Source organism: Motacilla alba, chromosome 1A, assembly GCF_015832195.1.
Source record: "Motacilla alba alba isolate MOTALB_02 chromosome 1A, Motacilla_alba_V1.0_pri, whole genome shotgun sequence".
NCBI classification, from domain to species: Eukaryota; Metazoa; Chordata; class Aves; order Passeriformes; family Motacillidae; genus Motacilla; species Motacilla alba.
In genome coordinates, this window is record NC_052031.1 from 50499159 (window position 1) to 50516078 (window position 16920).

At 46.1% G+C, this 16920-nt stretch overlaps 2 protein-coding genes across 6 annotated transcripts; one reads left to right on the forward strand and one right to left on the reverse strand.

The window, feature by feature from the left end:
• Positions 1–1628: 1628 nt before the first annotated feature.
• Positions 1629–7361, reverse strand: MPST (mercaptopyruvate sulfurtransferase). Of its 5 annotated transcripts, XM_038155277.1 has the most exons (5): positions 6104–7361; positions 5755–5833; positions 5275–5348; positions 3256–3908; positions 1629–2634 (listed from the first exon to the last, which is right to left on the reverse strand). In XM_038155277.1, exons 3-5 carry the CDS (start codon positions 5313–5315, stop codon positions 2336–2338), a joined length of 993 nt encoding a protein of 330 aa, XP_038011205.1. In that variant the 5' UTR covers positions 5316–5348; positions 5755–5833; positions 6104–7361; the 3' UTR covers positions 1629–2335. The 5 variants fall into 5 exon arrangements, with proteins under 5 accessions (XP_038011205.1, XP_038011206.1, XP_038011204.1 ...); XM_038155278.1 differs by having other exon boundaries at positions 5755–7361; XM_038155276.1 differs by lacking the exons at positions 5755–5833; positions 6104–7361 and having other exon boundaries at positions 5275–5703.
• On the forward strand, positions 4446–13305 carry LOC119708669 (thiosulfate sulfurtransferase). The gene is made up of 2 exons (XM_038155297.1): positions 4446–5140; positions 12821–13305. The coding sequence occupies exons 1-2, from the start codon at positions 4555–4557 to the stop codon at positions 13117–13119; spliced, it is 885 nt and encodes a 294-aa protein (XP_038011225.1). The 5' UTR covers positions 4446–4554; the 3' UTR covers positions 13120–13305.
• The last annotated feature ends 3615 nt before the right edge of the window (positions 13306–16920 follow it).

Here is a 16920-nt window from a genome sequence, read left to right on the forward strand (position 1 = left end):
GATATAAGAGGGAATACCCCAGAAAAACAAAGTATCTTGCTGTGGGAAAGATGATCTCAGTTTCTCCTCTGTGGAGAAATCAAGGCAAAGTTAAGCATCTGGGAAAAGATTTACCAAAAGCTGGGAAGAATCACTGAGATTTTGTTGCAGAAAATTCAGCCTGAGAAGGAGTTGAATACTGCCAAGCTTGGCACAGATACCAGAGAGGAGGAAGGTCCCTGCTAGATGTCATCAAGCCACAGGGGTGAAATGCAGGGCAAGGAGAGAGGGAAGTTTTCAGTGTAATTTGCAATCTCCAGGTGGATGGCTGGGCTTTGCACACACCACCCTGCAACACACAGGACAGAGAAAAGCATCTCAGTCTCAAGAGGAAGCAGAGAGATTCCCCACTGACCCCCAGGACTGCTGGGTCAGTGGCAAAAAAGGAACAGAGTGCTTAAGATGCATCAAAAAAAAAGCTGGAGGGACACACAAGAGCCAGCTCCCTGCATCTATTGCAAATAAGTCTGAAACAATATGTCAATTTTCCTAATAACTAAATTTCCCTGGAAAAATAGAGCAGGCACTCATTTGGCCACATAATCACAAAATCAGCCTCTCTGTTGTTCTTGTTGTGACAAGGGTCACTTGTTTCAGACCCCTGAGCACTCTGTATACTCAGCATTTGCTGCAATGCCAGCCCCACGTCCTCCAAGAGCTGGGTTGTTCGTCTGGACATAAGCAGGGAAATTGCAGGCTGTCGGTCGCTGGGTGGTCTGATGCTATGGGAGAGTGAGGAGGACAGAGGAAGAAATAAACTGGACAGTGAAACTCCAGCTGCCCAGGACGTGAGCAGAAATAGAACTTCCATGCATGCAAGCCAAGGCCAAGAAGAAGCAGCCAAAAGAGGTAAGAGGAAATGCAAAAAATAAACACCCAGCAATAGGGAAGAATCCAGTCCTTACAGTCAAAACTTTGACAATAAGTATCCACTGCATTCCCTAGAAAGTGCAACCCCATTATCCATAGATATTTACAGCTACCTGTTGCTGCAAGCCCAAGAGAAGAAACTGTCACATTAACTTTTAAGTTACCAGTAGGCCAGAAGAGATGCTGGCTTTTTTTTTTTTTTGTGGGGTTTTTTGTTTAGTTTTGGACATTTTTTGTAGAGGAGAAAATCACAGAGAGAACAAATTCTTGAACATTATCAGGGATACCTGGTGTACTTCCAACTTTTAGACATAAAAGAAAAAGGTCTTGGGGAAAAGGTGTCAGTGTGGGCTCTGAAGCTCTCAGTTCTGCTAAGTTTGTAGGGGAAGGTTACACGGCAAGAATGAAAATACCCATGCAGTCCATTTTCCACTACGTAATATGACATCTAGTGTTTCCAGAACAGAGCTGTAACCTACAACTATGGACTTTAAGGCAAAAAAGCAAATGGACTAGGACTGAAAGCAGGAAGATGGTGCAGAAACCCAAGAGAGAGGCACGCCATTGTCCTTCCTGGGTCAAAGAGCTTGTTGAGGTTAAGAGGTGTGGTTCTACTCACAGAGAGAAGGAAATATCTCATTTGAATCTCAGTTTGGACAAAGTGATTCTATAAAAACAGAACTCCTGAAAAGTATTCACCTAAGCAACACTCAGGTAAGTTCCATTCAGCAGAAAGACCTTGAAACATGTTTATTTACATTGTTTAAATCCCATAATCTTCTTTTTTTTTTTTTTCTCAAGGAGGATTTTGGACAACGGGGCTACAAGGCTGGCTAGGTACACATTAGAGTCCAAGTACAAGAAGAAATACAAATCAAGTCTCCAGCCTAAGTGCCAACCTGAATGCTGTGTTTGCTCCTTTAACAGTCATCTCTTTCCACAAAGTTTTGCACTCAAAGTGGCCATAACATGCATGAATGGGACAGAAGCAGAGAACAGGATTATGAGGCACAATTATGTAAGTATGACCATCCTGTGAATGAACATGACTGAATGTTTTGAGTCAGGAGCTTGGCTTAACTCAATTAATTCCCCATGCTGGCAGCAGCACTCTCTGCCATCCATCTGATACGGTGAAATGGTCACAGAATCACAGAATGGCTGAGGTTGGAAGTGACCTTGGGAGAACATCTGTTTCACCCTATCTTCTCAAGCAGGGTCACCTAGAGCTGGCTGCCCAGAACTGTTGTCATCTTCATCCTCCTAAGCAGCAGCAGGGTAAGGAGAAAGTGCCAAAGCACAGTGTGCGCATGATTGTTATCCAATGCCTTCATCTCAAGACACCTAATCAGGAAAGCTAAACCCATCTTTTCCAAATCTTATTTCAAGGCAAGCTACGTGCACAGCTGAGAAACAATGCAACTTATTACACCGTTTTCCCCTTCCCCTCAGAAATAATATTTTCAGGCTGTGCCCGCATGTACCATTCCACCCAGGCACCATCGTACACTGCGACATCTGGCTTGCCACAGAGGTAGGCCCCCAGAGCCACATGGCAGGCAGTGACCCCAGAGCCACATGTGGCTACCACTGGCTTTAAGAGGTCCACCTTCTTCTCCTGAAACAGAGTGCGGATCTGCTCAGGTGTCTTCTCTAAGCCAGACTCTGTGAGGAAATCAGTGAAGGGGATGCTTGTCGACCCAGGGACATGACCAGGCTCAATTCCTAAAGAAAAAGCAATATAGACAGGAATTAACCTCTATTGTCTGGGACAAGTCTATTGCAAAGCCTTTTCTGTTTCACTGAGAGGAATATTTATTGCTTAGAGTATTTTGTTAAAACAAGTACATTTATTTTTGTTACACCTTGCTTTACTAGATTACTGATTACTCAGGAAGGATGGCTCTATGTGTAACTTTCATGTTACCACATGGGCACAACCCTGTCAAGTTCCATTCTTTCCCCTACTTCCCTCCACATCTTTCTCCCCATCAGAGCAACCCACACTGATGAAGCACCTCCACAGGTCATTCTGAGGGGACGAGTAGCACCAGTACTTGAAGAGACCAATGAGAACCTTTGGGGTATATCGAAAGCTATGTTCCTCACCCCAGCCCCTCATGAGGACAAAAAGATACATGGCTTCCCTACTGCTGAAGTTTCAAAGAGTAGCACTTGCTAGTCCAAAAGGAAGGAGGACAGGTGGACATACTGCCTGAGGTCTCATCCAACAAAAGACAGCCATTATTTCCTAGCATTACCTCTACATTATTTCCTACATTAAAGAGACGGGCACCTTAAATGAAACCCCTCTTTATAATGCCACTGTCTCAGAAGACACATTACCATCTCGGGGCTCTGGCTCTACTCCCCGGAACCGTCCTGCAGCACGGGCATCCACTAGTTGGAAGCAACGGGAATCCAAGTTATCTAAGACGTCCTCATATGTTTTCACCAGGGACTTGTCCAAGGAGGCATGGAACTCAGATGGAGCCACCTGGGTTTTCCCAGAGCTAAGTGCATTCCCCTCTCGCTGCCAGTTCTTCAGGCCACCATCCAGAAGGGAGACAGCTTCATGTCCAAAGACCCGGAACATCCACCATACCCGAGGTGCTGAGAAGAGACCTTGGTCGCTGCCATCATACACCACAACATGGGAATCATTCCCCACACCCAGCTTCCCCACATACTCGGCAAAGTCATTAGCCTTGGGCAGCATGTGATCGTAAGGCGAGGTTCGGTCACTGCACTGGTCAATGTCGAAGAAAACCGCACCAGGGATGTGGCGCTCCTCAAACTCCCGCTTCGGATCACGCTTCATCTTCGGCAAATACCAGGATGCATCCACGATTCTCAAGGCCAAGCCAGCTTGCTGGGACTTGATGGCTTCTGAAAGCCATTTTGCAGACACCAAAGCTCGGTAAAGGAGTTGTTGCGACATCGCTCCCGAGTCCTGGCTGAGACTAGCCAATTTCTGGATTCTGCCTGAGTCCACTTGACTGTAGAAGGTAGAGAGTCACAAATTAGAGACCAGTCTTTCAAAAAGCAACTGGACAAAGATGCATTTTGAGACCCGTGTCTGCATTGAGGTGCTGGCTAAGCCTACAATGAGGGGCTTGAAATGCTCCAGCCCTGAAAGTAGTTTCCCAGAGCTCATCCCAAACAATGCCCCGAGCGGGGCAGCCAGGGCAGTCGTGCCCTGCGCCCGGCCCCACGCAGCTCCTCTGGCCCCATACAGGGACCCCAGCGAGCACCGACAGCAGCCAGAGCGGTGCGCGGCAGCCCCAAGGACCAAGCGCTCTGCGGCCAGGCACGGCCCCACGCCTCTGCCCGCCCCGGAGCACACCTGCAGCCGGGGCCTTACCGGGGCCCCGCCGCCGCCCGCTGCGAGCCCCCCCAGCTCGGCGGAGCCGCGATTGCCGCCGCTTCGCCCCGTACCTCCGTGCTGGGCCTCACTGCCCGCTAGCCACGGCCGCCGGCGGAGGGCGGGAGCACTCCCAGCGGGCCGGTCCCGGCCATGCGGCCGCCTCCGTGCCGCCCCTCGGGCCGCGCCTCCCGCCGCCATTTCGTGTGAGTCGGGCCGTGCCGGGCTCCGTGTGTGAGGGGAGCGCAGCTAGGCGGCGGCGCCCCCGCCGCTCCCCCGAGATGGCGCGGCAGAGCCTCAGCCGGGCGCTGGTCACGGCCTCCTGGCTGGCGGAGGCGGTGCGGGCCGGGCGGGTGGGCGCCGGCCTGCGGGTGCTGGACGCCTCCTGGTACCCCCCCAAGGAGCGAAACGCCCGGCAGGAGTTCAAGGAGAGGCACATCCCCGGGGCGTCCTTCTTCGACATCGAGGAGTGCCGAGACAAGTCCTCCCCCTACGACTTCATGCTGCCCAGCGAGTCCCACTTCGCCGACTACGTGGGGGGGCTGGGGGTCAGCAATGACACCCACGTGGTGGTGTACGACGGGGACGAGGTGGGCACCTTCTACGCCCCCCGTGCCTGGTGGATGTTCCGGGCCTTTGGGCACAAGGAAGTTTCTGTACTGAATGGTGGCTTCAAGAACTGGGTGAAGGAGGGCCACCCCGTCACGGCGGAGGTCACCCAGCCCACCCCAGCTGTCTTTAAGGCCAGGCTGAACAGGGCCCTGGTGAAGACTTTTGAGGAGATGGTACAGAACGTGTCGTCCCTAAACTTCCAGGTGGTGGATTCCCGCCCCGAGGGCCGGTTTCGGGGGACAGAGCTGGATCAAGGTAATGGAGGTGGGACTGGCACCTGCCCCAGAATGGGTTGAATGTCAATACTAGACTGGGAGTAACAGGTCCTGACAGCCATCAAACAGATTTTCCTGATGCACAAGCATGCCTCAGCCCGACTCATTGATTACCTTAAGGGATCCACAGTTGCACGTTCAGACCCCAGTGCCATCACTGAATGCTTTTGTTGCAGTTGGCTATAAAGCTGCAGGAGGAAATAGCAGAAAAGGGCTGCAGTCATTTGGTTCCAGGATCTCCCATCCCACACCCTGCAGAAGTTTATCAAAATGCAGACATGGGAGGTGAAAGCTCACAGGGGTTTGTTCAGGGTCCTATCTAAAACCAGCAGACACGTAAAAACTATCAGTATTCATACAGGCGCCTCTCACCATAATGAGTGCACAAGCAAAAGCCAAGGTTTTAGGTAATACAGTAACCCAAGGGACATTCTCCTTATCGCTCTGACTTCCAGCAAATAGAGAATTTGCTTGAGTTGATCTTTGTTCTTTTGCTTATGTAAGAAAAGTGTGAAGCCTTTAGCAAATGTATGGGGTGTTAGCCTCTCTCTTTTAGGTGCCCCAAGTTACAGGAACAAAAACTGATTTCGTTACCTCGGTGAAACACTGGACACCCAAGCAGCAGGGGTGGGAGAAGTCCTGTGCAGTGGGGACAGCAGGTACAGCAGTGTGCCTGGAATGAAGCTGAAGTTAGTTAAAGGAGGCCCTTGCTGTGTAATTTAAGCCTTGGTGTATCCCAGAATAACCTCCCTTCTGAAAGGGTGTAAAGGAAACTTTTCTGACTGACCATTCAGCAGGCACTCTGGCAATCACGCTCCCACCGCCAGAGACTTTAACTGCTGGGACCAAAGCCCCTTCTCAGCAGGCAGTTCCACTAACCTTACGGATGCCCCACTTGACTACCTACGCACCCCGCACACACACTCAGACCAGGTTTTCTTACCGTCTTGAGCCTGGGTTTTCCTTAGCAGAGCCTCAAAATTCTGGTTCCTTAAAGCAATTTATTAACAGTACAATAACACAGAAACAGCTTGAGCTCATGCCTCCAAGGAGGAGCGTAAACAAAGGAAGCACTGAACTTTTGTGCTCTACTAGTCTGTGTGTGACAAAGTCCTGGCTCTTCCTGCTGAGTCCTCGGCTCCTGCTGTGTCTCAGTGTCCCGTCACCTGGCTGTGCCACAGGTCCTGTGCCCTCTGTTCTGCCAAAGGTCAGTGCCAGTTCCTGGCCTCTTGCCTGGGGCTCTCACGGCCCAGAGCCCACCCTGCGGCTGACACTGCAGCTGCACACCGAGCTACCAGCACTGAAGGTGTTTGTTCCTCAACAAGGGGATCACAGAAATGGTTGGAAAAGAAAGAGTTTCTAGAAGAAAGCACAGAAAAGCTCAGCAGCAGCTGTTGGGTCTGAGCAGAGCCCACCCTGCTGGTATGTGCAGAGGGTTTCTGTGGTCCTCAGGCTGTGCTGCCCTACTGCCCCACAGGCTGTTGTCATTCTGTCCTGGCTGTTCACATGTGTGTGTGTTGCTGTTCAGCCAGTTAGTATGACAACATGTCCTGAAGTATGTTCCTGCATCCAAACTTCAGGAGCATTTGGCTGTAAATGACTGTACACATGGGTGGCCCAGGTGTCTACAGGGAGCCCCTCAACACATTTGACCTGCAGAAAGACTGTGGAATGTGGGAGAGGTAATGGGAGTGATGGAGGAGACTGTGGCTGGGGAAAGGAAAAGTTAGACTTATCACTCATTCTGTTTCTTCTCCTACCACAGCCCATCAAAGTGAAGACTGAAATTTAATCTCAAGATGTGACTAAAATGCTCCTTGCTGGGAGCTGGTAGATTTTGCATTCTTTCCCAAGGTGAGAGTTGTCACCAGATGACAAATACCACAGACCCAACAGCATCTTCAAAACAGATTTTTCCTTTTAAGTGAGTCAGCATGGAACAGCTTATTTGTGGTGGTCCAGTTTTGCTTCCCACAGCAGATCCAACAGGATAAGCACTCCAGGTGCAGCTGCTCATTCCACAGGAGCTTGACAGCTCTCTGAATCAAGCTAGCCAGTAGCAGCACATCAGCCAGCAGTGGGTAAAAGACAGTGCTTACACCTAAAAGAGCAATTTGAAATCAATGCTGATTAATTGCAGGGGTCATCCAATCAGGGAGGATGCAATTTAGAAAAGACGAATGGTCTTCAGGTTAAGGAACTTGCTGTCTTCTCAGGTGATTTCAGTTTAATTATTGCTTCAGTTCTTGACTTCCTAATTAAGTCAATTAATCTCTCCTGTTCTGTGAACTTCATCTCTAGAAGAGGCTAATTGCAGCTGACTCTTTTGCCTCTTTATTTTTCAGTTCTTTGTGGTAAGAATTAATTGTCCCTGTTTTACTTTTATCCTTGCTGAGATTTAGACCTCTGTACTGGTTAAGATAAGCTGTAATACAGGACTAATTTTTATTTGATGGGAGAGGTTCACCAAAGTTGCCAGAGTGGAAAAAAGTAGAGATGTCTATAGGCCAGGTCTCATAGGTATTAAGAGCAGGTATTGCTTTGGATGAAAAGCTTGGATGTTCATGCAGAGTGTGCAGCAGAAGCCTGACAGATGTGCAGCCCTGACCTATGCACCAAGTAGTTTGAGGTGTCCCTGCACAGTGCTCTGTTTCTGCAGGAACTAGTTGTCCAGAGCTGATGATAAAAAATAATTACATGATGATTGCCAGTGCTGATTCTCTCTGGCTGTCAGGCACTGAAAACTGATGAACAAGAATTGTAGTTAACCAAATGCATACAGAAAAGTTGTGAATTTCTGAATTCTTCTGAGAAAAGAGGGGAAAGTTGCCATGCAAGAACTCTATCATCTAGAAAAAGAGAGCAAACCCAAAATCATTTAATGAATTTGCAGGTTCTCATTCTCTAGCCCTGAAGTAGTTCTTGTCCCCCTTCTGCATATAGAACTCCAGATTTTGCCCATTTTCCCAGCTCTCCATCCTGCCTGCCCCAAACATAAAGCCTTTGCTAATCTTGAATGTTCAGTGGGAAGGAGAATGAAATGTACATTTTTATTTCCCCTCTCCTCTGAGAGGATTCTGCAGCTGGGAGTGGACTGGCTTTGCTTTGATCTTGTAATAATACTTGGGGCACGGGAATGAAGAGTGAGAGACTTTATCAAAGTCTGTTTCAACCCACAGGAACCTACGAGGACTTTCAGGGAGCTGGCCATGACCAAGCTTAAAGTGTTCCTTACAATGTGTTCACGGTAGGTTAGACAAGATCAGTAATTGTCCCTTCTAAGACATACCATTTGAATGGAAGAGAGAGATAAACAAGGAGGCAACAGAGGAGGCATTTGGAAAAGAGCTATCTGCAGCCAGCACACTCCAAAGCCACAGGGAGTTAAATATGGGCTGAGCAAATATTTTATCTTTTTGACATTAAGAAATTCCATCTGGAGCTTTCATCGCAAAGGGAAGGCTAGAGAGGAGGGGCTATGGTCCTAAATAAATAGCGAACAATAAAAACAATATGTTAGCAGAGACTCTAACAGATGTGAAAAACGGGATTAAGTAGTGAAGAAGATAACATACTACAAGTTACAAATTGTGAGGAAGGATTGCCAGACACCAAGCTGAGTGAGACTTGGCAAAAGGAATTAAATAACAAAATCTTCTGGAACAGAGTGAACAAAAGAGAACAAGGAGAGAAAGAATAAATAAGGTTGCTGTGCGGTTAGCAGGGGTTCCAGGTGGAAGATTGTGTGTGGTCTCAGCATTATACTGAGCCCTGAGTCTGTGCTACTGTGTTTTCTTCTCTCCTAAGGATAATTCTGCAGAGCAGGGAGAGGGCCAACCAAAAGATATTCCCATGCTCAAATCAGTGAGGCAGATGATCTCGATCCCAAATATGTGTCAAAAATCAATCATGTGACATTAGAACTTCATGAGGCAAGAATTTGATACATTTATTCAAAGCATGGTTCTGTGGAACAGAAACAATTGCAAACTTCATATTTAGAGTAGGGGGCACAGCACAACCTAGGCAGCTGCTGGTCTTCTAACATGGATAGACTGGGAAGCTTTCAAAAAACTCTTCAATAAAAACTATTTTAAACAGAGGCAAAATTGAGTAAAATATGTTGGTAGACTTGCACTTCACTGAAGGACTTTATTTCCTTGCCAACAGAATTGGTTGGCCAGATAAGAGAAATGGAAACATGCATGTCTGGAAGTAATGTCTGATCTTTTCTTCCAGCCATTGAAAGTACCTACAAGGTAGAGTTGTGACATTTGCACTTTATTAATGCTTTGGGCATAACATTAGGGGGGCATTTATTAGGTCAATATGAGGAGAGGGCAAATAGCACAAGTATTGTTAGATTTTAAAAATTGACTGAAAAGGAGATAAGTGAGATAAGAACAGCATGAAAGAAGATCTGTGGGGCTGGAAGTTGCCAGCATGGTCCCATCATTAAGCTTACGTGTTTCGTTTTGTATTTTCCTGAATCATTTAGGCTTTGAAAATAGGGAGTTGTTACTGAAATGTGCTGTGGCACAGCCATGGGAAGGTCTAAATGATCTCATGGGGAGTATTATGTGAGGTGCCACCTGCAGATGTACGAGTGTATAACACTACACAGAGCAAACTCAATTGCTTAGTAACCCAAAACACTGAACTGCTTGTGTTTCTCCTACAAGCCGATAACCCACATTTGGAGGCAATAGAAGAGGGTAAGACTTCGATGAATTAGTTGGGTGCAGGAACATCACACACATGTGATTTAACCTTGGCAACAGCCTTGGCAACTCCTGTCTGCCAACTGTGACGATAGGAAATGCCACTTCTTTGTCCAGAAGCCTGCTGGACACCTAGAGCTGTTTCTAGGGTGGCCAAGACACAGAAAAGTGTATCTAAGGGCAGAAATTGGCTCTTACTGGGTTTAGGCTAAGGACATGAGGTTGTTTGGAATGCTAAGGGCTTGCCATCAGTCTGTTGGAGCAATAGCAGAAGGGCAGAAAACTATTTCAGCCATAGGGCAGTGTTAGCTCAAGGATAAATGGTGTATGGACTGATTGTGATGATCTGAACACTGGAAATTAATGTTCCTCCTCACATGAGCCAGGAGGTGCTTCAGTGGGAAGTTTCATGACAAGAATCCAAACTGTTTCTGAGATGGATGCTTTTTTGAAAGGCAGCTTATAAAACGATTGCTGAGGTAGCTGGGGCCCAGGCTCTCTAGTTCTAGGGTTCCTTCCTGGAGTTTCTGACGGTGACTGCATGAATCTGGCGTGGAGTGTATAATATGGGACAGGACCAGATGTATCCTCTCCCCTGTTCAGATTCCAGCTGCATCCAGCCTTGCCTTCCAGTCCTATGTTTCTCTTCTCTTGACCTAGCAGAGAGAGATTATAAAGCTTCCTCAGCCACTTGAGAGCACTTCTTAGGCAGTCCAAGCGATTGTGGTTGTGCAGTTTCAGCTCTTTTTCTCAGCTGAACACCCACATGTGTGAATGAATGCAGTTTCTACAGAATTCCCCATCTTTCACCCACAGAGTGCAAGCACTGGTCTCTGACTCCAACACACTTTTGAATCTTTGGAGCGATAAAGTCTCCCTATAGATCAAAGTAGAAACTGCTCTAAAATGCATGTTATTTTCAGATCTGCTCAGCTCCTACCTGAAGAGCTGTTTAAGGGTGGTGAATTTTCAGTCTCCAGTAAGAGAGGGGTACAAACCTATTTTAAGGTGTGTGAACAGTCTAGAGAAGCAATAATGATCATGGTGCCTGGGACACTAGAAAGTGAATCGATGGCCCAGCAAGCTTCTTTGAGCAAGAGTTCCCTTGCTCATCCCTAGTTCCCTAGTTCATCTTCCAGGACTTTCTGATCTCAGTACACTTCCCAGTGCCCTAGGATATCTCACACATTTGTGTATATTGGGGTGATCACCAGTACTGCAGCAGAGCCTTGCAGAAATCCTTTGCTGAAAGCATCCTTTTCCATTTACTCTGTGGGAAAGTGGTAGCCTAACCCGGGCATGTTAGAGGCTTCAGTAAGCAGCTTTGCAGTCTGAGAACTATATACAAGGTTTTCTCAGTTTCTGATTCATTTGTATTTTCCTCTCTGTCATACAGACACTGTATTGATGAGTGAGTTTTGCAGTTCTCTGTACTGAAGTGATGAGCTGTTGTCTTCTGGAACTGGAAAAAATGTGGTGAAACCATCAGTCCAAAATGCTGCCTCTTTTATTTTTTCTTTTTCTTTTTAAATGTAAGTCCCTGCAGAGGTCAGCAGTTTTTATCCCAACTTCTCTCAGTAATGCTAAACATTTCTGAAGGATGCATGAGGTGACTCCCTATACAACTGTGCTGTATTTTTAAAGCACTTGGGGAGAATGAATCAAGAGACAAAGAGGGTCCATCTGGAACAGGAAGAGAACTTGTGAAGCTGACTCAGGGCAGCTTTGATTGTCTTTAGGCTCTGTCTTTGTTCAGCAGAGCAAAAATTCCCTTCAATTCTGTGCCAAAGCAATTTTCCCCTTATATCTCACTATGTCATGTTACCACTCTGCATAGTGATGAAACTGCAGTGTCATTATGTATTATGTCAGTCTCTGTCTAGGTATACTTTAATCATTTGACTGTAACAAAGTCAAATTATTGAAATGCCCCAATCCCTCCCATCTCCCAAGACCAGTTATCCCAATGATTTGGGCAAGCAGAAAGCTGCCAGTGGAACAGATTATTATTCATGTGATTTTTTTTCTGATCTTTCTCATTAGAAGATCAAACCTAGCAAGGAAACATTCCCTGAAACACATTTTCAGTGTAATATATAATGTTTTTGGCTCCAGTGAGGCTTTCCAAAATGATTGGAAAAGCTTCCATTATTAAACCTTAAGAGTCTGAATTTGAAGGGTGTGATACCAACTTTGTCCATCGTATTTTTACATCTGCAACTCTCTAAAGACCTTCTTTTGATGTGCAGTTTTGAACTTGCCTGAAGTGGTCAGATACACCAGTAGAAAAATAGAACCTGTGCTGATTTAATCCATGGAGTAGATAAGAAGTGATACAAAATTTAAATTCTGACTTCTCTGACCATATTGTCGCAGGATAGCTGCCTCAGAAGTGATGTGGCTGACTTTCAGGTTGCTTTATGATTTCTTACTTATTTTTCTGAAATACGACTTAAGGTGATGCAGGAATAAACTGTGAACAGATAACCACTTTCACAAATTCCACATACAGGCCGCATTTCCTGCTTCTGAAAACTACAGTGTGTCACTGCACACTGATGGCATACCTGGGGAAGGTTGGAAATGCATTGCTTTATTCCTCATATTCTTAATGCCTTTGTTAAGGCATTTTCTGTGGAACTTCTTTGATTCTTGTCATATCTAGGGCTTCTTCAGATTTCTACATCTCATTGCTTTCAGCAAGGAAATAGTTTGCTAAATGTTCTGGAAGTTTTGACTTCAACAAAGTTGAATAATATTTGTCCTCTTCTTTTTGGCCTAATACCACTTTGCATCTTCATCATCAAGTGGAACAAATGAGTCTTTTGGAGGGAATGAGACTATCTGCAGTGATGTCTCTAATGTCTCTTGTGGGTGTCTTTCGTCACCTATGTTAATGTGTCCTTGCTCATGTTTCATTTTCTGGTTCACTCTTGCAGGGTTGGAATCTGGCCACATCCCTGGTGCTGTGAACATACCCTTCCACTCATTCCTATCAGAAACAGGACATGAGAAGAGTATTGAGGAGATCCAGGAAATATTCCGTGAGAAGAAAGTGGATCTCTCAAAGCCACTGACGGCCACGTGCCGCAAGGGCGTCACGGCATGTCAGATTGCCTTGGCAGCCTTCCTCTGTGGCAAGCGCGACGTGGCCGTGTATGATGGCTCCTGGTCCGAGTGGTTCCACCGAGCCCCTCCACACTACAAAGTCTCCGAGGTGAAGCGCAACAAGGCCTAGAGGGAGGGCTAGGTCTGGAGTAACATGGTCTAGCAGCTGTCTCTAGCCCAGGGCAATGCAAAAGGGAGGAGGTAGAAGTAACGAAAAAATCGGTTGATTTAAATTTTTCCAGTTTTTTAAAGAATTATCATTAGGTTTCTATTGAACTTTTGATTTTTGACAATTAATAAAATCTTGGATGATGCATCTGTGAGTATTTCTAATTCTCTTCTGTGACCTGCTTGTGTTGGGTGGGATAAGCAACTTGAAAGAGAGTTACACTCTGTGCCTGAAGACCTGCAGAAATTCCAGTGGCCTGGTGAAAGATCAGAAGCAGAATGAATGCAAAGTCCAGTGCTAAAATACAGCACTGGGTATTGGACATGGGAGGGCCAAGCTGTAGTTCTGTCATTGACTCTATGGAAGACTTCTTGCCAGCCCAACTAGTATGGCCCACTGATTATTACCCTCTACTGCTGTTCCAGGTAGGCAGCAACAAGGTCCCAGCAAGAAGGCTGAGGTTGGAGAGCTTGTGTTCAGCTTTGGCGTTTGGAGATGCTAAAAGATCCATTTCTGCTGAAATACAGTCTTGTTGATTATCATGACTATGTTAGGAAAGTCTCCATGAAATCTTGTATGTGTGATGAGAGCTTTTGGGCACAGGTACATGAGCCTTTTACTCTACTCCTAGTGTATTTTTCCATCAGCAAGGATAACCCTTCCCTACACTGTGTGAAACTCCATGTTTCCCGTGGAGCTGGAGCCCACAGCTCATAGAAGGGAGGGAGCACTGTTCCCTAGCAACCATCTCTACTCTTCAGCTTTCATCCCACCTCCATACATGGACTTCAGCAGGACCTGCCTGCTTCTACAAACCACCAGTAACCACACCAGGGATCATGGACCAGGTGAGAGAGGTGGTTATGGAAGAGGCTTTTCCTCTTGGTAAATCAGAGATATTTTGATTTTTTTAATCAGTTAAAAAAAAAAAAGAGAGAGAAATGTCGTGTTCACATCCATGGGGCTCCTCAGGTTTGGAAAGTCACTGAAACCTCCTCACATTAGGAGACCCAGTCAAATGTGGAAGGCCTGTGTGACCGCTCTTGACCATATCTGGTGGCTGGTGAGAGTGGCCAGTTCTCACACCTGTCTAAGGAGGTTTCCTGCCTGGGAAGAACAGCTCCCTCTTTCCTCAAAGACTGCATGTCAGGAAAGTCAGGGTTAGGCTATGCTAAACATTTCATTTAGAAAGAAAGATCACGTTTATCCCTTTTTAGTTCTTTGATCAAGATACATCTTTTCTGATTGGTTGCCTATTGTCCCTCACAGAATTGGTTTAGCAAAGCAGTAAGTAGACATACTTCTGTGGTTTCTGTTATCTAGGAGCATGATGAAATGGCCTTGAAGTCCTTCTTGGCCTCAAGATGTGGGATTCTCTGAGCAGTGCTTTGACTTTGGACCTTCAGGATCAGAAATAAAATGAAAAATAACAATCACATGCAGTGCAGTTGCAGTGTTTTTATAATAACAGTGACAACATCATCATATACAATTACAAACTAGAAAGTAGGAACAGTTGCAGGCTTTGGTGTCATTTTGTCTGAAAGGAACTGGGGAAATTATTGATAAAAGAGATTTGGGAAATGAACACATTGCTTCATTACACAGAAATTCTGCTTTGCTGGAAGAAATGGGAGAGGAGGAATTTCTACATCAGCAGACTGGAAAGTTCTTCCTACAGAATATAGTAATAATAACAAACAGACATGTTTTTGTTTTAAGTAGGAGGTAGGAGTTAGCACAGCAGTTTATTTAGCAGCAGCTTCCTGCACTTTGATCATGTGTAAGTGTATGGCTCTTCTTTAAAAAGAAAGAAGAGTGATAGAGAAAAGAAGCAGATCATTCCCTGTGAGTCAGGACTGGCTTCCTCTCCTCATGTCTTGTGGCTCTGTTCTTTTTGTGGGAGAGGTTCTGCAGAGCATGCAGCACTGACTCCTGGAGTCTGGCTGATACAGTAACTTCAGCTTCAGGATCCCTTGCACTTGGTGCTGCAAAGGCCCATCTCAGCATAAAACCCAAGCTGCTGCTGATTCAAGGCAGCCCTGGTGGAGCACTAGGCTTCCTATCCCATGGGCTGGCACCTTCATTCCCACAATTGCCTCAAGGGCAGAAGGTAAGTTCTGTGTCATGTCCTGAGTTAATGTGACGAATCCAAACATACATTCCTACCTGATCCAGATCCCATTTCTCCTGCTGCTAGTGCCAGCAGGCTCACAATTACCGAATTCCCCCCCTGTGGGCCAGGGCTTCGATTTTAACTTGTCACAGCCTTTGCATGGGCTAAACCTATCAAGTCCTCCTGGGATGAGGAACACACCCAAAAAGCAGGACATGACAGAGGGTTACACAGATGTTCCCTCTGCAGGAAAGGCACTTCTTCTCTTAGTTGTCCCATGCAGATGCAATGCCTACAGAAGCCACTAAGGGAGACTCAAGGACAGACCCAGGTCCCAGGGATTAGTCATAGCTGAAAGAGCTGTGCAGGGGTGGAAATGCCAAGAGTTTGCTGCACTTTGGGAAAGTGGATTGACAGAGTTTCCCTGTTGTTTGTATTTCCAGAAACATCAACCTCAGGACAATGCAGCATTAGAAAGGAGACAGAAAGGACCCAATGACTGTACTGAAATGACAAAAAACTCCTTGACCTGGGCATCTCTTTCAGATTACCAACAGCTGGATTACAATTTGAGAGTAAATCTCTTCCAAGGTGAGTGGACACACCGCTTACCCCTAACCTTCAAAGCTGGTTCCATCTATGCTTTGCCAGGGCTCAGACAGCCACATTGCTCTGGGTAGAGATCTGACCATAGGTAGTACTCACTTTCCCTTCTTATTCCTTCTATCCAAAGTCACTGCTTTTCCAGGCTGTGGTACCTGAGGAACTGGAATCTAGACACTCCCATTTTATGTATTCTATCCCTTTCTTTTCTTTCACTTTTTTTTTTCCCCCACAGTGTGAAAAGTGAACGCGAATCATAACCCCTGTCATCCTGTCCAGAGTTGTCCAAATGGACACCATTTGCATTTGTCCAAATGGACACTAATGTTCCCTGCCATCTCCAGTTGCTGGTTACCTCCAGTTCAGTGTCAACATAATTTCTCTTCCAGACCTTTAGACATGTGGAGCTCTGAAATATCTTTCCCTAACCTCTGTTTCCAAGGTTCCCTGGGACCCGTCCATCTAAGCAAATAATGGAAACTGAGCATTCATCCAAGAAACTCTGAAATATTTGTCTCTAGTCCTAGTTTCTCATGTACCAGCATAAGGCACATTCCTTTTCCTTATACAGGATGTTCCATGACAAGACCTTGCTGGATATTGAGGACTACACTGTCCTGGGTTTGTGTGGTCACACAGAAAAGAAGGCCATCTTTCCTCAGGGAGCTCAAGATCAATATTGTTAGACAAAGGTGTGATTAAAAAGAAGGTGAAGAGGAAAGGGTTAGAGATTAAAATGAAGCCCCCTTGTGGCTAGAAGTAAAGAGGGGATAAAAAGAGAAGTCGCAGTTGGCAACTCTTTGTTAAGTAATGTGGCAGAAAATGAGATCAAGAAGACCTGGAGTGGTAAGGTGGTGGTGATTTTGTGGAGTTGTGCTGCTAGTTGCTGCTAGGAAGCTAGTCACATGGATGAGGAGATTCAACAGGAGGTAAGTGGGCACTTGACTGAAGAAAGAGCACTGGGATATAAATAAAGATGATACCTTGCAGCAACCTCTGTGTGCATCTCAACTTGAGGATGAAAAGCAGATAAATTGGCAAAC